This window comes from Pteropus alecto, unplaced genomic scaffold, assembly GCF_000325575.1.
Source record: "Pteropus alecto unplaced genomic scaffold, ASM32557v1 scaffold75, whole genome shotgun sequence".
In the NCBI taxonomy this organism is placed as follows: Eukaryota; Metazoa; Chordata; class Mammalia; order Chiroptera; family Pteropodidae; genus Pteropus; species Pteropus alecto.
The window spans coordinates 20,555,242-20,577,164 of record NW_006440638.1 but is presented as its reverse complement, the minus strand read 5'-3'; the positions used below and the strand labels follow the sequence as shown (position 1 = coordinate 20,577,164).

The 21,923-nt window shown below is 39.1% G+C and overlaps 1 protein-coding gene across 2 annotated transcripts in view; it reads left to right on the top strand.

The window, feature by feature from the left end:
• Positions 1 to 3,256: 3,256 nt before the first annotated feature.
• The window catches only part of PXK (PX domain containing serine/threonine kinase like), a 31,440-nt gene continuing 12,773 nt past the window's right edge, over positions 3,257 to 21,923 (top strand). For both annotated transcript variants that reach the window (XM_025050674.1, XM_025050675.1), the window contains exons 1-13: positions 3,257 to 3,291; positions 3,782 to 3,855; positions 4,410 to 4,484; positions 6,950 to 7,054; positions 7,634 to 7,735; positions 8,920 to 9,081; positions 9,506 to 9,623; positions 10,886 to 10,964; positions 13,255 to 13,303; positions 17,004 to 17,081; positions 17,614 to 17,700; positions 18,135 to 18,204; positions 20,872 to 20,934. In XM_025050674.1, the coding sequence (XP_024906442.1) occupies positions 3,811 to 3,855; positions 4,410 to 4,484; positions 6,950 to 7,054; positions 7,634 to 7,735; positions 8,920 to 9,081; positions 9,506 to 9,623; positions 10,886 to 10,964; positions 13,255 to 13,303; positions 17,004 to 17,081; positions 17,614 to 17,700; positions 18,135 to 18,204; positions 20,872 to 20,934 (1,033 nt within the window). In that variant the 5' untranslated portion in view covers positions 3,257 to 3,291; positions 3,782 to 3,810. The remainder of the gene's footprint in view (positions 3,292 to 3,781; positions 3,856 to 4,409; positions 4,485 to 6,949; positions 7,055 to 7,633; positions 7,736 to 8,919; positions 9,082 to 9,505; positions 9,624 to 10,885; positions 10,965 to 13,254; positions 13,304 to 17,003; positions 17,082 to 17,613; positions 17,701 to 18,134; positions 18,205 to 20,871; positions 20,935 to 21,923) is intronic.

The following is a 21,923-nucleotide window of genomic DNA, read 5'->3' as shown; positions in this document are numbered from 1 at the left end:
TCTCTCTCTCTCTCTCTCTCTCTCTCTCTCTCTCTCACACACACACACACACACACACACACACACACACACACACACACGTCACTTGGACCAGAAGTCAGGAGGCCTGGATCCTAGTTCTGGCTTTGTCATTAACAGCATTTCTCCTCTGCAGGCCTCAGGGTTTGGGCCTATAAAATGAGGTGGGGGATCGAAGAGTGGACTAGGGTATGTTGAAGCTCCCTTCTGGTTCTAAAGCCCCAGAAATCCCTTGAGTAGGTTGATAGTGGTGGGCTCCAGGATAAAAGGAGGGAAGGAGAGGTTGGAGATAGGGGATTATATTTAGGAAAAAAGCAAGGTACTTTAGAGAGGTTGGAGGCCCATGTCTGCTATGCAGGCCTCTGCAAAACCACCCCCTGTAGTAGACCAGCGGCAGGACTAAGAGGTCAGTATTTGTTCCCTGTAGTCATCCTACGGGGCTGAGATCTAGGAGCTTAGAGGGTGCACACAGTGGAGGCAGCTGGTACCTTCTGAGCTAAGAAGTCTGAGTTCTGTCAGAATCACGGGATGGACTTGAAGGCTTTGCTCTGCATTTCCTTTGTGGGTCTTGTTTATCCACATTTACTGCGCATGCAGTTTACCCCTATAGGTCAGTCAGTGCTAAGGAAATAGAGGGCAGATTTCTTCTTTTTTAATGGATTTTATGTTCTAATGAGAGAGAACATCCACATCCATTGAACACTGTATGGAACCCTTAGTTCTTGCTGCTGCATCAAATACTTATTGAGCACCTGCTATGTGCCAGATGCTAAGAATACAGCAACAAAGAAGGAATAGTTCCCCCCACCCCTACTCCAAGGCACTTCTGCAGGGATTGACAGGTGATTACTGGCAGCGTAAACACAGGGCATCACTTTGAGGGTGGGGTTGGGGTTGTAGATGACTGAGATCTGAAGATGGAGGAAGGCTTTCCAGAAGAGATGATATTTACACAGAGATCTGAGGGGTGAGTAGAAATTGGGAGTCAGTACTCCAGGAGAGAAAGATTTCCATATGGTTGTGGCCTTTATCCAGATTAAGATGTATTCTTCCAGGCAGAATTTATGGTGTGATAGAAGACAGTAACCCTAATATAGAACAGACTGTGAGAGAATCCCATAGGATAAGGACATATATAGCACTGGCATTGTATAGGGAAGGGAGGGAGGGAGTCCTGGCTAGAGGGGCTGCAGATGTGGGCTGAGCTTCAAAGAATAAATGGGCAGGGATAGAAAATGCTGGGGGGCAAAGGCAGGTCCATCTTTGGGGGCCAAGGGAGGAAAATCTCAGAGTGAACAGAGCATGAGACACCACATGTAGTGGGAGACAAAGCCAGAGCTAGGTTGAACGCTAGGTTTAGAAGCGTGGTCTTGATAAGGAAATGGGGTGCCAATAAAGGCTTCTGAGCAGAGAAGTCAATGTTTAGGATCGAAGTGCCTGAGTCTAGGGAGAGAGGGGGTTAATGTTGGGAGAATAGTAGTCATGTAATCTACTTGGCAATAAATTATAGTAGAAAGAAGATGTCCTTTCTACAGTTCCCTAACCCCTAAGGTATTAAAAGCTATTTCCCAATCCTCAATTTATCAGTTACAAATCTACTATGTTTCATTTGTTCACAGATTTTTCTCCATTCCTAAAACAACATATAATATATAGTAGCATACAGTAAATATTGTTGAACAATGATTTTGTAGGGAATTATGAGTCACTGTTAGATTTGAGCCAATTGTCCTTCATAGTCTCTTAGAATGACATTGTACTTCATTTAGAAAATTATTTTTCATGATCTTTCTCAAAGTTGATAAGAACGATTTTTACTTAAAAGAATTTCCTTTTAAGTTTGTTTATGTCCAAGTTATTTTGGAAGTACTAAAAACATTTTATATCAACATTAATTATAGGGAAGGTACAGAGTTCCCAGTGTTGATAATGAAAATTTATATGCTTCTGGCACAGCCAGTCCTTCCAAATGGCTTATCACATGGGGGTAGTTAGAACAAATGTAAATGGAGTCAGTTTTGTATTTGGTCATCACATCTTTTCTTCTTTGTGGATAGATTGACACTTTACATTTTGAGTCAATAAACAAATAGCTAGTGGATTTTCTTCCCTGAATCTCTTAACTCATAATGTACTGTAAGTACATCAAAATGATTATGTGTGCCAACCTTTTGGCATGGTAATTTAGGCCATTTTGACATATGGAGAGCATTTCTGCCCAATGCCTGATGCCTCACCAGTTTGCCTGGAATATAATTAATGCTAGCAGAGGTAAAATCCCATAGTGAATTTATAGAGTATTTCTGTTTGCTTTCAGGGATCAGCAGTACTTCATTTACTCACTGAATTGAAGGGAAATAGCAAATTACAGATGTTTCTTTTTGCAGGAAATGTGAAAGCACAGTTATTCTGATAATTTCTTAATACAGTGACTTTAAAGAACTTCCTCTTCTCATTGTCTTCTTAAAAGGAAGAAACATTCTCATGTTAAACGATCACAAAAAGAATGGATTTTTTTCCAGTAAACAGGCACAACATCACTTCCCACAATAGATGTTGCTGTACATAGATGTTTTTCTAAAACACTGGCTTTTATTTCCAGTATATATTTAAGGCTAATCACTTCTTTGTTGGTGAAAGCTATAATTCCGTGAAGAATGAAGACAGGATAAATATCACTTGGAGCAATGTTAAATACTGTTCCACGCTGACCTTAGAACACATTTTTAGTTTTGTGCTTGGGTTGTGGCCTGGTGCATATATTGAATTCTCGACTTACACATACTTATATATTTCAGGTTCTCCAGTTTTTAAAATACGTGTGTATATATAGACCTCACTAGTAATTAATTACTCTTTTCTTTAATAAACTTTTTACTTTGGAATAATTTCAGATTTTACAGAAAAATAGCAGTGATAGTACAGAATTTCCATATACCCCTAAGCCAGTTTCCCCTGATGTTAACATCTTATATAACCATAGCATATTTCTCAAAACTAAGATACTAACATTGGTACATTACTATTAACTATAGATTTCATTCTAGATTTCACTAGGTTTTCCACTAATGTCCTTTTTCTGTTCTAGGATCCAATCTAGAATCCCACGTTGCATTTAGTCTATGTTGTTGTTAATGTTATGTAATTAAGTTTTTTAAGAAGGCCATAGACTCTAAGGATTTCATTTGCAACAATAATATCTTAAATATATAGTACTTTCCTGATATGCTTGACTAATGAAGTGGGAGGTAGTAGAACCATTGAAAGACATAGGTGAGAAACTGGCATGCCCATTCTGTTAAAAAAGACAGATCACAGAACTGGATTTTTTTATCATACTTTCTTATGTGTATCCCAAGAAAGCTCTTTAATGCAGGTGATTTCTTTTTCTTTTTGCCCCCTACTGCTTGAATTCTTAACTTTTAAGACTTACTGAATCTTGATTGAAGCCCCATCTGAAGACTTACTTCAGTGGTAATAACTTACACTTTCAGAACCATCATTTATTCCTCATCTATCATTTTCACTCAATCTAAACTAAAGTGCTATTTTCCTACCTCCATGAATAGAGTAATTTCTTTGTTTGTCTCCCACTCCCCCTTTTTTTCTTTAGTGCAGGCTTTGCCATGTCAACATTACCAAATAGTTGTTTTATTTGTGCCTATACAGCTATGGATAATATTGCCAGACTTATTTTTATTAATTACTCAGTCAACGAAGCTTATATCAGTGGGCATAAAACACATTTCTGCTTTTATGGCAGGTTGGAGGATAAGGAAGAAATATTTCTTGATGAAGATTAAAAATCAACCAAAGGAACGGCTGGTGTTAAGCTGGGTAAGCTGATTTTTTGCTTCGGTCCAATTTCAGGGACTTTAGATGGGTTTATGAAAGCAGATACTGACAAGAAAATCATGAAATTGCGTTGTGCTCCGGAGCGGGGGCCTACTCACTCCCACATTAAAGGAGTCATTTGAAGTCACCTTGCTTATGCATTTGGTTATTCCAATGTGATTATATTTGATTAGCTAATAAACATTTGAAAAGAAATAGGAACAGTTTAAAATAGTTCTCTGGAACCTCTTTAGGACTGGCAGTTTTGCAGTTTATTTTAAAGAAAATATTTGGGCATTCCTTTGTTATCTCTCACTTTGAGAGTTCTAGGGATATATTTGGTTAATGAAATTTGATAAGATTATAATTAAGTACTGCTATTTATATGTTTATATTCTGTCTCTCCAGAAAGGCCTTGAGGCAGCAAGACTTAGGTGGTTTTCATCTTTGGTTTACATTCATATATTTGGACAAATAAAAAAGGGAAAAGAATTATAGGGGAATTTTTTTTTTTTTTTGATGACTAAGACAGTGCCTTGATATTTCCATGTTTTCAGGCTGACCTTGGCCCCGACAAGTATCTGTCAGATAAAGATTTTCAGTGTTTAATCAAACTTCTGCCTTCCTGTTTGGTGAGTACAAGTTCTTCTATTATTCTTGGTGCTGATGACAGGTTCACAGTGTTTTCTTATAGGTGACCACAGACAGAAGAGCTGGACATACTCTATAGGCTTGAAAGAATGGAGAGGTACAGTGGATTTCAATTCAGACTGAAATGGCTCAGGGCTAGTCCCATAGATTAGAGGTCATTTCAGTGGTGTTCATGACATACAACTCGTGAAACATGTGTTAATTTAAATGTAGCCTTTGTGTATTAAGCAAGTTAGAGTAGGTGCTAGTCACTGTGTTCTTGGCGAGGATGTTTATATCGATGGAATTAAAAAACGTGTTCTAGCCTGGAAAAACAGAATAATATGGATTTAGGTAAGCTGGATGAGGGAAAGGAAAAATAACTCTTTTGCTGTCTTACTATTCTCACAGGCTAACCAGGTGCCATTTAGTACACAGTTCAATCCCAAGGCCTTCGGTGGAAAGAACCACATTCATATATTTCAAAACAGATGCAGAATGTCTTAAGGAAAAGACTGATCTGGCCAGAAAATTGAGTTAGTGTGGATGTTCTTTATCTGCAATCTGCAGGAGGATGTAAAATGAATCACTCATGGACTGAGCACAATTATGCTGACCTATCTTGTTGAGTTGATGAGTTTGTTTTTGAAGACAGAGTATCTTATTAAGCTAGAAAACTAAGCTTTTAATGAGGTGTGATGTGTAGCCAGGAAAAATGCTGTGGTTTTGAATTTGATTAATTGTGTGACACAGGCTGTCGGCACTGAATTCTAAATTTCTTTTAATAGATATGCTTTTTAAAAAGAAAGTAGTCAGACAAGTGATATATATTAATTGTATAAAAGTCAGGAAACATAGATAAGCAAAAATAAGAAAATAAAACTCACCTGTAATCCCAACCGACCAGAAATATGAACAAAAATGTTTAGTTGTTACTTTTCTAGAATTTTATATGATTAAAAAAATATATATACACACATTTTAAAACCTGATTTTTTTCGTTAATGGTATATCATGAACATTTTTATTTCAATAAATATAGTATTTATATTATTACTGGCTACATATAATTAAAATTATTATTACTGGCTGCATAGAGTTAAAATTGGATGTACCTGAGTTTACTCAACTAATCTTCTAGATATTTGGGTCACCTCCAGTTTTTTTTCTCTTTAGGAAAAAGCTGTAGTGAACATTTAGCTAAATGTTTATATCCATTCTTAATTATTTTCTTAAGATAAATAACTAGAATTAATTAGTAAATAATTATAGGGAGATATTTTGAGACTATATAATATCCCATTCTTTATCAAATCCACTAGTTTTAGCATTCATTGAGATTTTCTAACTCCATTCTCTTATATTTATTAATTGAATTAGTTGGCATTCTACTATAAGGAAGAGCTTCCTATTCTCCCTTCTTTATTTATATCAGTATGGACTCGAGGATTTTATTTTATTCATTGGGTTTCTTTTTGGGGTGATGAAAATGTTGTAAAATTAGATTTTGTGATAGTTGCACAACTCTGTGATTATACCGAAAACCATTGAATTATACACTTTAAATAAGCGAATTGTAATGCTATGTGAATTATATTTCAGTAAAGCGATTAAAATGTCAACAACAACCATTTTGATGTAATGGTCAGCAGAAGCTTCATGATCAATTACTATTTTCCTGGGCTTTTTACTCCTCAATTCACTCAACCCTTGCCCCCCAAATCTTTGCATAGCTCAGTTCCCATGAATTAAAATTTTCATGGTACTTCTTTGAGCTAAGGGAGATTGTAAAACCTGTCTGGAGCCAGGTGGTTCATATGACCAAAATTTCAGGTCACATGAGTACTTCTCTTTAAGTCAATAATTTGGTCAATCTCCAACTCAGGAGGGCACTGTGAATTATCATATGGCATACTCTAGGAGAAGGACAAGAAGATTCATGCTGGCTGCTTTGGAAAAGGGCCAAGATGCCAAAAAATGCTGCTTTTCCTTGTTTTTTCTGGCACTGTGCAGCAGTGTGGAATGTTAGGCAAAGCTGTGAATGAAGACACATTTATCCTGGTTCCCACTTGGCTATTCTAGTATTCGACTGTATTCTTTACCAATTTACAGAAGCAGAATATTAAAACCACTATTCCAAAAACTCAGACTTTCCCTCTCTTTCTCCACACTTTTGCCTGAACTATGAGAATATGCATACCAGAGCAGATACCTTCCCATGTGAAGCTTACATTGTCAGTTATTCGCTTTGTCAGTGTTGTTTATGTTCTTTCTCTAATATAAAGAATGAGGTACAAGTTGGTCATCTAATAACTTGAAAATGCCATGTATTCAGAGAATATCCTCACATTTGTATGCAACTAAACAACTTAGATGGTACTTGACCCTGCATAACCAGATCTTGGATGTAAAAGGACCTAGATGCTGATGCAAATAGATGTGAATTTCTTTTTTTTTGTTTTGGCAGCACCCTAATATTTATCGGGTTACCTTTGCCACAGCTAATGAATCCTCAGCATTGCTAATTAGGATGTTTAATGAAAAAGGAACTTTGAAGGACCTGATCTACAAGGTACTTGTGCAAGTTTATGGTCATAAAGAAGTTCTCAAGTCCCTTTAGAACCTGTTATGGATACTTGATACTGGGGTTCCAGAAGCTAGGCCAGGAGGATTTCATTTTCATTTTGATTTTACTTGGAATTTATTTTGATTTTAATAATAAAAACTATCCAGTTTGGTTAAATATCATTTCTTTCCCCACATGAGGGAAGGCTAAACATTTAATAATTATGTCCATTGCATTGTAGGTCAGTTTAAAAGTTGTGCCTTCATTTGACAAAGCAATACTGAACTATCTCAAAGTTGGATTTTTTTTTTTTTTTTAAATAATAATAGTGAAAAATTCTACCAGTATACAAGACTTTGGGGTCAGCTAAGGTCATGACCAAGCACAACTTCACTGGACTAAAGAAGGGATGAAACCTCTTTAGCTCAGCCTCTTTCTTCCAACTATACTGATTGTTGTATTTTAAAAACCCACTCCTGCAGTTTGGTGTCCCCTAGCCTCTGTAGGTCCTTCCTGTTGGGGAGCCAGTGTGCAGATGTCGACCCCTCTGCTGCTGTCTTATGTGCTCTTTGTTCTTTTCCAAAGTCAAAACCAAAAGACCCGTTCCTAAAAAAGTATTGCAACCCTAAGAAGATTCAAGGCCTTGAACTCCAGCAAATAAAAACATATGGACGGCAAATATTAGAGGTAAGTAGTATTTAATTTTTGTTTAAGTTGCTTTATAATTTTACTTAGCATTCCAATATTCTTTTGAGAAAGTTCTTAGGCAATATCTAAAATAGTTTAGGTTGTCCAATTACTTATAAACTGATGGTATTATATTTTATCCCAAAAAGCAAATATTTGAGACTAAGATTAATTTAGAGCTACAAAATTCCAAAAAGTTTAGATGTTGGAATTTAGTGTCTGATTTTTTAAGAACTTAATTGTGTGGATACCAACTTTTGTGTTATTTTCAGTTGATCTTTATCTTTATGCCAAGATTCTTTAGTTTGTTATAGTATATACATAACCATATGGCTCCCTTACAGAAGTGTGATTGGTATGAAAAGCCTTTCCCATAACACTCTCTAGAGCAGTTTTCTCCAAACTTTTTGGATTGTACAATCCTATCAGTGAAAACAATTGAAGCATAACCTCCCTAATATATATATTTAACTATTATATACATGTACTACTAATATTTTATATACTAATCTCATTCTTAAACACTTATAAGTCAGTTTTAAAGTTGCGTCTTTCACTTAACTTATATACTTATAAGTTAAGAATGAGATTAAAAACAAAATAAATAGAAAGAGAAGTTGTACAATTTTCTTCCAGTCCTCAATGGGTTGCCCTGGGAACTTATATTACCGGTGAGCCACTGTTTATTAAATGGCAGCTGAAAAGTTTGCTTCTTTTTGTGGGATCCTATCATATTTTTTTCATTAATGAACAGCCAGATATATTCTGAGGTGAGACTGGGTTAGAGATATTTTCAGCTCAACCCCTTTTCCTGAATAACTGGCCAAAGCACTGACATGATAACCTTGCTTCTCTGTGCAGGAGGATCAAGATTTTGTCCTGAAGAGGGCTTGGCCTTTTGAGATCAGAAAGTACTTAAAGTAGAGCCTTTTGGCATAAAGCTATTAATTCCAGGAAGACGCAGGCTTCTTCTTTATTCTTTGGAAATGAGAGAGCTTGGCATTGTGTCTCACAGCTGGAAAGCGTTCAGCATCAGTCTCTTTTCCAGAAAATGGATGGGGGTGGCAATTTTTGGAAATCTCAGTGCCCTGTTTGGTTTTATTTTAAAATATATTGACTTAAAAAATAAAGACAAATCTGAATGAGTTGGGAGAGAATGTAACATATATATATATTTTTAATAGGTACTAAAGTTTCTGCATGACAAGGGATTCCCTTATGGGCATCTTCACGCCTCCAATGTGATGCTAGATGGGGACACTTGCCGGCTGCTAGACCTTGAGAATTCCTTGTTGGGCCTTCCTTCCTTCTACCGATCTTATTTCTCACAATTCAGGAAAATCAATGTAAGTTGCTGAAAGTAATGAAACAGCAGGTTCATTATGAAATATAAATTATCCCCATGGCCAGACTCATGGTCTGCCCATGTAAGAAATATGCACTCAGCAGTGAAAGATACAGTTGGGGTAGACCATGCCTTGTTTCTCCCAGAGTATTGCTGTATCTCCAAGAGGCTAAGCCGATATGATAGATGAGACAAGGAGAGGCATAGAATCACTGATTGGAAAACCACGGAGGGCAGGACCAACACCTTTGGTTAGAGCAATGCCTTGTGCTTTTTTCAAAGGCTTTGGAGTTGTGTTTTCATTACCAATTATGAGTGAGGTCACCCTGGGCCTCATTTCTCAGTGAAAGCCTAGAGTAGGAGCACTGGAATTCACAAAGCCAAACTGAAAGAGGAACATGCCTCTCTTCCCTTTTCTTCCACAGACATTGGAAAGTGTGGATGTCCACTGCTTTGGCCACTTACTGTATGAAATGACTTACGGACGACCTCCAGACTCGGTGCCCGTAGACTCCTTCCCTCCTTCGCCGTCTATGGCTGTGGGTCAGTATGAGGTTTGGGGGTGTTTTCAGAGTCTTGGTAGTCTGCAGAGCTACTCACTTCCTTTCTAGAGTCCAGGAAAGATCCAGAGGATGTTGTCATGCTCCACAGCTAGAAATTCTTATCCAGTTTAAAAGTATCCAATAAAAAACATTTGAGTAACTTACTGAAATGTACTACACTGAACATTTAGTGTAGTACATTTGTCAGGCTGTATGAAATAGGAGATATTTCGTAATGTGCATTGGAATTTTGGAAGCAGGAGGATGTAAAGTGAAGTATGGCCGGACTGAGTCTGATACAGAAACAAGAACCAGGATCAGGCAATTTGAAGCCAGTCCTTAGGACTTGGGCAGATGTCAGGAGTCAGAACAAGGCTGGAGTGAGACTTGCAAGGAACAGGGGAGCCATGGGCGGGATACCTGGGAGGTTGTTGCCTAGTAGGCCCAGAGCTAGGAAAGGCAGGCAGAAATGTAGATGCCCAGTAAATTGGATCCAAGAGCTCTCCCAGAATTACCTGAGGGGGCTGAAGAGAACAGGAAGAGTGGTGGGAGGCACTGTTTGGAAGAAGGGCTGTAGGAACTGATACACACTCGTTAGGGACCCCTTTATCTCCTCCACAGCCAGCTCAGAACGTACTGCTAGAGCATAGAGAGGGTAGCACTTTGACCACTGTGCCATCAAAGTATGCAAGTCAGCCCTCCACTGAATGCTAGTTTAGTGTTAAGTGAGGTAGTTCGAGAGAGCAGGCCCTGAGACTACTTTGTGTTCAGTTTGAACAGCTGAAACTGAACAGTGACCTGTGAGTAGAAAAATCTGGCTGCTTTCGTTTATATCACCCAAGGTGTTGGAAGATGAAGTATCAACAATTGGCATTTCGCATGCTGCTTTTGATTAAAAGAAGGCAAGCAGCAAAATGTCTTTTGGGTTCAAGAATTTTACTTCTGTTTAGTGTTTACTTCTCTTTTAAGAGAGCAAACACTTTTGTGAATGATATCTTGAATCCTTCCTCCAATTATCTTTGAAATATATTTAGCTTTCTGTTAGCATGTGGTTTTTAAGCCATTTAGTTTGAGTCATCAGTACCATTGGCGTTGCCAGCCTTCCCCCTCCTCACGTATGCCATCTGTCTGTGCGTGAAGAGTTTTGACACTGTCCTGATCAGCCTGCAGACAGTTGTTGCAAAGCGGTGTCAAACTTTTCATCATCAAGTGGATTTGCCAGCGTGTTCTGTGGAACTAAAATGTATATCTGTTCATTTCAAGTGGCCGTGTTGGAGTCTACGCTGTCTTGTGAAGCCTGTAAAAATGGTATGCCTACCGTCTCCCAGCTCTTGCAGATGCCGTAAGTCAATCATATGCTTTGGTTGTAATCTTCATTACTGTGTCGAACACCAACCACTAACCCAAGTGCCTGGTACCATAATAAAGATTCAGTTGCAGTCCTTGCAGAATGAAAGTGACCTGTTTGCTGACAGTCACCTGCAGCATGATATCATGACCTCTCTGCTACCTCAGTCTGATTGTTTTCCTTTAATCTCAATCTTATTTTCACGTGTGTCTCTCTCTGTCAATGTTAGCATTGTGTATGCGTACATGTGACAGCGCTCCGCTTCCCCGTCACCCGCTTAGGAAATACTGGAATAGGGCCATCTCAAGTGGCTGTCCTTGATGACCCTGTTTTAATGCACTCATTGGGCCACAGCGGTGGCTGGTTCGCGAGTCATTGGTCTTCTTGGAGGGTCTGCCCTGCAGGAGAAAGACAATGTATTTCTGGCCTCCCATGTACTTGTTTATTCATTTACTTGCTGGGTAACATTTATTAAAATCTAACATGTACCAGGCATTGCGCTAGAGACGTAGAGCTCAGAAGACATTCTCTCTTAAACAGAGTTATGAATAGGTAACCAAGAATAGGTTGAAATTGTGCTTTGGGGCCTTTCCTTTAGGTTTTCCATCCTTTCATGGAGAGGCAACAGCGTGGTTAAGAAGGGTGTGTCTGAGGTTAGACAGACCTGGGGGTGGGCCCAACTTCCCCACTTCTGCCTGGGTGACCTTGGGCAAGTTTCCTAACCTCTGGAAGCTGAGTTTCCTCATCTGTGCAATGGGGATAATGATAGTCCCCACGTCAGTGGGTTGTTGGGAGGATTTGATGAGGTGATTCCTAGTACAGTACCTGGTACTTAATAACTGCTTATTAAATGTCAGTTATGATTAATATTGATTCAGCTTATTTTGTGAGCATCAGGTGCCATGCAATATACCCAGTCCTTGGTCTGTACCAGCTTGTTGTAAACAAATATACTGGGGAAACAGGCAGACAGCTTGAGGTGCATGCAGCCAGAGTCCAGAGGAGGTAGCCATAACTTTAGCTTCTGCTATAGCTCAGGTGTCATCCTAGGCCCTGGGGAGGTTGTGATGAACAGAGCAGCCCAAACGCCTGCCCCATGGACGTGACTTTCAAATGTGTGACTGACACTGGTGTGTCTCTTTTCAAATCAGCTACTGTTAATAATAATGTGAACATGGGAAAATAGATCCAATTAGGGAAACAAAATAATTTGCACACGGACTTTTAGAACAGAATGCATTTGTAGTTAGGGAATGTTGATTTGCTCCCCCTGCTCCAGAGCTCTTACATTTTTTCCCAGTGTTCCAGTCCTAAAGTGAGTCCAAATATTCTTTCTTCACAAAGTCTTTCCACCTTGTAGGCTTCAGCCTTGAGACGAACACTTGGCGAGGTGTGAACTGTGTTCAGTTAAAATGTGTTGTCTGGAAGTAAATGGACCCGTGGCCTTGGAGGGGACAGTGATGTCTCCACCTCCAGAGCCAACCAGAGAGCTCTGTGGGGAAGAGTTAACCCTGCCATTTCATCTTGTAACATAGTTCTTAATTTATAAAAATGAGGACTGTTCAAGGAAAGACTCACTTAGAGCCTTTCAGACATTGCCCAAATAGCCATCTAAACTGTCTGACCTGTTTTAGCCTAAACAGTTAAGTATTCCTCATATTATTGTTTTTAATAACATGATTTTAAAGAGAGAATTGATATACTCTAACAGCTGCTATTTCTTTTTCGGAGAGCATGAGAAGCACAACTTTTCTTAGAAGAAAATTATTTTCTCATTAGATTCCAATCAGAACAATTCCTTTCTACTTACTTATACATTTTTATTTTATTAAGCTCTAGTCTAGAATAAATTTTATGCTCCTCTGGAGCAAAAAAAAAAGAAAAAATGAAAAAACAATTATTCTATTTAGAAATATCTACTGCATATATTATTTGCAATATAACGTAAATGATAATATAATAAATAATAGTTTGTAAAAATCATTTTTTAAAAGTATGAATTAATTTACTGCATAGCATGAGAGCACTTTTGCCCCTCAATGGGGAAATAACCTCCAGTACACAGCTGACCCAGTCCCTCTGGTAACTGGAGTGGGGGTTTGTCCCAAGGTCATTCTAGGTCATAAACTTTTTTGAGTGTGTTGATAAACATGAAATGGTAAATTGGGCCAGGTCTGGGGGATATGGTGGGGACTTCATGGGCTAAAGGTGTCTCAATTTGCTTTGATTCTGTTCTGAGAGTGCACCTGTTTTAAGAAAGATTTTTTTTTTCTTTTCTTTACAGATTATTCAATGATGTTTTACTAACCACTTCTGAAAAGCCACAGTTTAAGGTAAAGCAAATTTTATCATTTTTTGGTTTATGACGTCAGTTTACTTAGAAAGTTGGCACTTTTTTAATCAAAAATAAGAAGGTCTAGTATTTATAATAAGGAAAATTTAAAAACAATCTAAATATCCTACAGTTAGGGAATAGTTTAATATTCATAGTACATCTAGTTGATAAAATATTTTTATCATAAAAATGAAATTTATAAAGACATTGCAGTAGCATGGAAAATGATTATTATTCGGGCTAAGGAGGGAAAAGCAGGATATAAAATAGTCTGTAAAAAAAAAATCCATCAAGAAGGAAGACTGGAAGGAAGTATCCTGGGAAATAGCAGTGCTCTGTGGTATTGTGGAAAGAGCAGAGCTTTGGAACCCAAAAACACCAGTTTGATGCCTTACTTTGCTTTTTTAATGCCAGCCATTTATCTAAGGCAAAGTTTCTTAGCCACAGCATTTGACATTTTGGGTCAGACAATTCTGTGTTGTGGGAGCTGTCCTGTGCATTGTGGGATGTTAGGAAGCACCCCTCGCCTGTACGCACTGGATGTGATTAGTACTCTCCCTCAACCCCATTCATCATGACAACAAAAATGCCTCCAGACATTGCCAGATGTCCCCTAAAGAGGAGAGGGGGCAAAATCACCCCCATTTGAGAGCCACCGAGCTATGGGCAAGTACCTAATCTTTGGGTCTATGTTTACTCCGTGTGTGGGGTTGGTGAGTAACACCTGTCTATTGTCATTTGACAGCTGAGATAATCTACATGAATGCCTGGTTAGGGCCTGGCTCTCCACAAGACTCACTGTTAGTGTTGTTTTGGGTAGTAGAATGAAGGGTAGATGTCTTTCCCCTCTTTATACTTCCAAAGAGTATGTAATACTCTTATGATGAAATTAAATTTAGGAAAAAAACAAAAAAGAAGAAAACCAAAAAGAAGGTGGGGTCAGAAGATTGTGTAGGTGACAGATACACTTTCCTCTGTCCTTTTTTTTGCCAGTTAGAGGGATTCTGACAATAATAGTTTATTTGGATCTCAAGCGGAAAAGAAAAACATTTAAATTCACCTCTTTTTCACTGAAACTCCTCAGGAAATGTATGTAGCCTTGTAAATAAATATGCTGTTTCCCCTGATAGTCTACCCCAAGGGTTATTATCAGACCTTACTCTTCCCCCAAGCCAGAGAGTCTGTGCAACAAAGACAGTATGATTTTAAAAGCTACTGTTAATTTCTTGTTTACGCATTTTCTTTCTGGAAAGATACACAGGAAACTGGTGACATTGGTTGCCTCCAAGGAGGGGAACTAGGTGGGAGACTTTTTACTGTGTATGTACCCTTTTACAGCTTTTGAATTTTAAAGCAGATGACTGTATTACCTACTCAAAACTTTTTTTAAGTTTATATTTTTTAAAGACTATTAGAGACAAAGAGTTCAACATGATCTGGGTGTCTGTTTTCTAGGCCAGAGCTCCTCATAGTTTGAAAAACTAAGAAATTAAAAAATGATAAGCTTAGAAACATACCAGGCTATTAAGAGTATCTTTCAACAGGAAAAAGCTTAATCTTGTGAATTCAGAAAGTAAATGTTTAACAGAGAATATCCCTCTGAAGTTATAATTATTTGAATTTGTGCATGTGTTCCAATAAACTTTATATATTTTTTGATTTTTAATTATGATAAAAAACATTGTAGAATTTGTCCTCTTAACCATTTTTGAGTGTGCAGTTCAGTAGTGTTAAATATATTCTCACTTGTGTAGCAGATCTCTAGAACTTTTTCATCTCGCAAACTGAACCTCTCGACCCATTGGATGATAACTCCCCATTTCCCCACCCTCCCAGCCCTTGGCAAACACAGTTCTACTCTCTGCTTTCATGATTTTGACTACTCGAGATATCTCGTATAATTAGAATCATACAGTATTTATCTTTTGTGACTGGCTTATTCCACTCAGTGTAATGTCCTCAAGTTTTATCCATGTTAGAGGATGTGACAAAATTTCCTTTTTTAAGGCTGAATAATATTCCATTGTGTGTATTACGACACTTTTTTTTTTATCCACTTATCTGTTGATAAACATTTGGGCTTTTCCACCTCGTGGCTATTGTGAATAATGCTGCAGTGAACATGGGGTGTGCTTCAATCCTTTGGATATGTACCCACAGGTGGGATTGCTAAATCATATGGTAATTCTATTTTTAGATTTTTTGAGGAACTTCCATACTATTTTTCATAGGAGCTGCATCATTTTACATTACCACCATTAGTTGACCAGGCTTCCAGTTTTTTGACAGCATTGCCAACACTCGTTTTCTGTTTTTTCAGTAGTGACTCGACCATTCTAATGTGTATGAGGTGATATTTCATCGTGGTTTTGATTTGTATTTCTCCAATGATTACAGATGTTGGTCATCTTTTCATATACTTGTTGACCATTTTGGAGGAATGTCTATTCAGGTCCTTTGCCCATTTTTTTTCTTTGATTTTCTGTCCCTTTTTTTTTTCAGCTTTATTGTTGTGATAAGTCCATTTTTTATTTGGTTACTTCTGGTTTTGTTGTTGTAGGAGTTCTTTATATATTTTGGATATTAATCCCTTATCAGATATATGATATCCAATTATTTTCTCCCATTCCATAGGTTGCCTTTTGTTGGTTGTTTCCTTTGTTGTGTAGAAGTTTTAAGTCTGATGTGGTCCTATTTGTCTGTTTTAGCTTTTGATGCCTGAGCTTTTGGTGTTCTACCGAAGAAATCATTGCCAAATCTAACATCATGAAGCTTTTCCCTTATGCTTTCTTCTAGGAGTGTTATTGTTTTAGATCTTTGATTTAAGTCTTCAACCCAATTTTTTTTTTTCAATCCCTTATTCCTACTAATGGTCATTTAAATGGTTAATTTCTAGGGTATTTTTGTTGTTTTTGCAGTCTTGACGTGGCTTCTTTCGTATATCATTAGTTATAGGAGTTCGTTCAGCTAGACTTCAGGCGATTCTCAATGATGGTTCTGTAGTTTAGTTGTAATTTTGAAGTGGTCCTGGGAGGAGGCGAGCACGGCATTTTCCTACTCTGCCATCTTGACTGAAAGCCCTTCAATCCAATTTTGAGTTAATTTTAACATATTGTGTAAGGTAGGGGTTCAAATTCATTCTTTTTCATGTAGGTATCCAATTTTCCCAGCACTATTTATTGAAGAAACTGTCCTTTTCCCATTGTGTGCTTTTGGCACTCTTGTTAAAGATCATTTGACCATATACATGAGGGTTTATTTCTAGGCTCTTTATTCTGTTCCATTGATCTACATGTCTTTCTTTATGCTAGTATCACACTGTTTTGATTATTGTAGCTTTGTAATATGTTTTGAAATCAGGAAGTGTGAGGCCTCCAATTTTGATCTTTTTTTTTTTCAAGATTCTTTTGTTAATTTGGGGTCCTTTGAGAATTACTTGAAATACTTGAAACATATATCATATTTATTTATGTGTTAGTTCTATATATTCATTGATAAAAAAAAAAAAAAATGCTAATGAGCTGAGTGTGCTGGGATTACCAAAAATGGCCAGGACAGGATTCAAGTGCACAGCTTGTAACTGATTTCATTCCAGTTGCCCTACTTCTTGATAACCAACTGCTCCTACATTAAAACCAGGATTTGGGAGACTCGCCAGTCATTTTATTCAATAGAATGTGTACTTTCTCTTCTTTCAGATTCCCACCAAGTTAAAAGAGGCATTAAGAATTGCCAAAGAATGTATAGAAAAGAGACTAATTGAAGAACAGAAACAGGTAAATTGTAAATAGTTCCTCATTACCCTTTGATCTTTTAAGTGTCCCCATCAGCTGCCCAGGATTCACAATGACTTACTTTTAACTGATTGTTTATTCCATAAGCATTTCTTGCATACTTGCTCTGAACCAGGCTCCAGGCTCTGTGCTGCAAGACAGCTGAATACTTCACAGTCCTATTCTCAAGTAGCTCAGCTTGTGGGGGAAACTTACAGGTTTATAAAGGGTGGTCATTGTTTATAATTGGAGTAGGCTAGATAGTGGTGGGGCACACATGGTCTGTGCTCTAAAGATGCTGGGGACCATACTCATCTTCTGTGAAACAGGGAGGCAGGAAGGAACTGGGGGAAGCGAGAAAGGTATTTACGTTTTGGCATACTCTTCTCCCAGATACCCAGACCTGAGCTTGGAGGCAGACAGGCTGAACAGGGAAAGGTTTTTCACCCAAATAATTTGATTCGGAAAAACATGTTAGAGATTTTTATTAATGTAGAATACACTTACATTTGTGGTGAATTGTGGTCTCTCATAGATTCACCAGCATCGAAGACTGACAAGAGCTCAATCTCACCATGGATCTGAAGAAGAAAGAAAAAAGAGAAAGATTTTAGCTCGAAAGGTAAGCCTGGTGTCTCTCTGAATTCTCTCTGTGTGAAGAAAAGTTCTAGTTTACATGTAAAGAAAGTTTAGGTTAATGATGTGCATTTAGTTAATGACAGATTTTGTGCTATATCTTCTTGAAAACTAAAACTATTTCCAGATGGCTGGTTTGCAGCTTTTAAAAAAGAGCGGAAAAAGGTTTCCTGGCTTTCTGGGCTGATTATAGCCTAATGTAATTGGGAGGAGTGATTAACCTGAGATAATAGTCAGCATTCTTGGCTTTATTTTCCCCTTTGTTTTGGCTTATGATTTTTTCACTGTATTAATTATGAAGTCAAATATGACCTTGTATGTAGAGTTTAACTGTGTGCCTAGAAAATATTTTTATTCTAACTCTCAGCTTCAGTGTGATTATTCTTTGCTTTTACCCCCTCTCTCTTTTTATTTTTAAAGAAGTCAAAACGATCTGCTATTGAAAATAATGAAGAGCATTCAGCAAAATATAGCAACTCCAATAATTCAGGTAACTGGTTATAGATTGTAGCAGAGCCCAGCATGCAAAGATCGAGACCAGGAATCTGTAGTTGGTCAAGTGGTCTTGGGTTCTGGTGGCTAGAGTGTGGTAATGAATATAGAAAACAAATTAATTCCGTCATAATGAAGTATTTACGGCAGCATTCATTGGCTCACAGGACCTCAGAGGTTGTTGGGTTACTCAGCCTCTTCACTGATGGTAAAACTCCATCAACCAAAGATGAGTGATATCCATGGAAGAAAAACCAACACAACTTAAAATGCAAGGCCCACTGTTTTTCAATGGAGCCTGCACAAATAGAAGCAACCTTAAATCATGTCCTCTGCTCCAGTCACCATGTGGTAGGAGAATGTGCCCTCCTGTGTTAAGGAAAGGACTCAGTACAGTAGTGTGTGGGGATGGCAAAAAGCATCATTCCAGAAGGGCCGAGATGGTATGGAGAGCACTGTCCTGAGTTGGAAGTCATCACTACCAGTCAGAGCTGCCCCTCACCCAGCCCTGTTGCCTTTGGGCTTCGATGTCCCCATCTTTGGAAATCAGGGCCAGATTGAATGATCCTTTGGGATCATTCTGTTTCTTTTACCTTATGAATCTGGGAAGTAGAGTTCTACACAGAGGAAGGGAGGTTTCATTCTAACCCCGGAAGCTTTGGCTTAGACCTGGAAGGCCAAGGGAAGGGGAGGTTTTTTTAGGCTGAGGAATAGCTGCATATACTTTTAAGTAGGAAAAGGACCTAGCAGAGAGGGAGAAGCCTAAGATGCAAAAGAGAAATTGATGAGATGAAGGGGCTAGAGGGCCAGCAGCTTAGTATCAAGAGCCCAACTGTCAGTCTCAGCCTTCTCTTCCTGGATGCAGGAGCCAGGAGGGGCAGGTGAAGAGGTAGAAATGTTTAAAAGCAGAAGGAAGGGAGGAAGTTGAGGATGTTCACAGTTCATGCCTTCTCTGGTCTTCTCAGTGAAGTCAGGGAGGAGGACATCTGCTAGGGGTATGAGGAGAAACAGTGAGTGACGCATAAGACCCAATGCCTGGACTAAACGCAGCCAGAGAATGCAGGTGGTGTGGGTGGATCTGGAAATTGGAAAACTTGGCATGAGAGAAAATCATAGACTCTAGGAAGGGGGCAAGAATCATAATGACACTACTACGTGCATAGTCCAAGCTAGAGAAGGGTTCAGGGGGAGCTAGAAGGGAAGAGAGGGAAGGGAAGCCCTAGACCGTGGAGGTCCCAGTGAGAATCAAGGAAAGCTCCTCAGATGAGGCGGGGAGAAGAGAAGGCTGGAGGACGTTGTGGCTGGTGGGTAGTTTCAGAGTTGGAAGTCTATCCTCTCCATGGTTGATGGGATTGACATGGGCCAGTCATTGTCATAATTAGGCTGAGACTCATGTCTCCAGCCAGCATATCTGACAGGCAGTCATTCTGTCCAGCAGCTGATTCTTTATAAAGCAGAGAAAGCCTGACTCTCCGTTGCCCACCTTCCTGAGGCAACTGCCTTCCTGCCTGTGAGGCTCTGTGCCAGATGCAGCCAGATAGGATCCCAGGGACTCTAAGATACTGCTGTGCCCTCAAAGAGTTTAAGAAAGCGAAGCAGCAGTTGATGGATATATACAGATTATCGCTAGATCCCACTGGAATGACAAATTTAATCTTCTCCCCATTAAAATCTGTATTAACACTACAAAGCAGTATGAAAACAGGATAGATTAAATTCTACCTCCTTTACCAAGGAAGTGAGAGAATGTTGTATATAGTGGAAAGGTATTCAAGTAGAGAAATTAGGACATTTCTCTTTGTGCTCAGTGTCCATGCTGTGCCTAACATGTCCTGTGGGTAGTGGGTGGAGTGATAGTTGGAGGCTTCCCCAAAACAGTTAGTGGTTTCTCAGAGGCATGTCTGTGGTTAACCCCTCTATCGGACTTCCGTGTGGGGGAGGGCGTTATGTATAAACCTCTCTCTGCCCACTGGGCTACCTCCATGTCAGGCCAGCAGGATATATTCTGGGGATTTCAAAGCACTGGGGAGATGCCGAGAACTGGGAAATATTTGAAATATAACAATATGACTAGGTCCAGAAAAAGCACACAACATATAGGAATATGCATATTGTTTTAATGTAAATAAAGCAAAATGGTATTTACTGAATTTTAGGTAAGAAAAGGCTTAGGAAATCCACAAACAGAATAGGCAGACCCTATCTAATTGAATGTACCTGCCGATAAAATGGAACTTCTACATAGAGCATTGCTGGGTGGATGCTGTGGGCACCTCTCATATCCTTTGGAGAAGCCTCTACTGGACTGCTCTGCACCTGTCTGTCCCCTGTACTGCTGTACTGTCATTGTCATTCATTATCAAGGAATGGGAGTTGGATCAGGAAGTGATATTGCAGCCAATTGTGTAAGCTGTTGATTTCTCAAAGTTGTTTTTAAATAAATCAAGCTGTGGGGAGCAGCCTAGAGAAAGAAGCATACCTGTCCTGGTGTGGAAGCCTGTGGTCATTGGTACAGTCCCTGAATTCTCTGTCCCTCCTCACCTTTTACCACAAGGCCCACACATTAGGCCAGGTGCAGATTCTCAGACAGTGGTGGGGCCCAGTTCGGGCCAAATTCCCAATGTCCTGCTTTGGTCTCCATGGACATTTCTGTGTTTTCTCTTAGCAGGATCTGGGGCCAGCTCACCTCTCACATCCCCGTCATCACCGATTCCACCCTCGACAGCAGGTTTGTGATGGACACACAGTAGCATAGCTCTCTCTCTCTAACCTTGGCTGAAGTGTTTCAGGGGTTAGATAGTGCCAGCCTTCTCCAGAGAACCAGTGGGAGTGCAAATTAGCAGTGTTATTTGGCAGAGCTGAGGGTCTAGATTTACAGACTCGGGTTTCAAGGGAATGGAATAATTGATTTCAGGGCCACTAACCACCATCTACCGTCAGCTTGCTCTCTCTGCTGAAAAGCCTCATGCAGGGCTCCTCAGATCAGAGCTTGTCTTGGTTCATGCTCAGCTGAACAAAACAATCACACTGCTGCCCAGGGGCTCTGTCCCGCCAGAGCTCTCTCCTCAGGGAACCCAGCCGTAATGTCAGTTTTGTCACAGAGTAAAACTGGTGAAATGCCTAGGTGTGGGAGTGAAATAACCACCGAGTTTCTGATTTCCTGATAACTCTTTGTGCTGTTCTGTTCTGCAATGCAGTTAATCATCTGAATGTTTTTCTGTGGCTAGCCTTTGTTTCACCTTTGTGAATTAAATCAGATACTACGAGTTTTGTTTGAAAAATGTAGAAAGAATTTATCTCAGGGAATACTTTAAAAAATAATCTCTAATTCTGTGGAGTGACCTTATAATGCTATCGTTCTTTCTTTCCTTTTTGAACTAATATCTCTCTCCTAACCGTTTTGTAAGCCCCATAAAAACACACTGGGGTACCAATATCTCCTTTCACTTAAATGAACCAGATGTTTTAAATGTCAGAGGAGCTGGTTCTGCCTCTCAGAGCTTGTCAGCTTTGCTTGCAAGAGTTGCTGCAGCTGCTCTCAAGGCCTCTGCTGGGTTAGGGTAGACTCTCGGCCTACGGGTTGCAACGGAGAGTCATTGGCTGGGATTGATATATGAGTTGACAATACCATGTGCATTATGGCTTAAGGCGGCACTTGAGAGCTACCAAGTGCATCATTGCCTAACAGCTCTCAAATGCTTCTAACTGACCTACAAC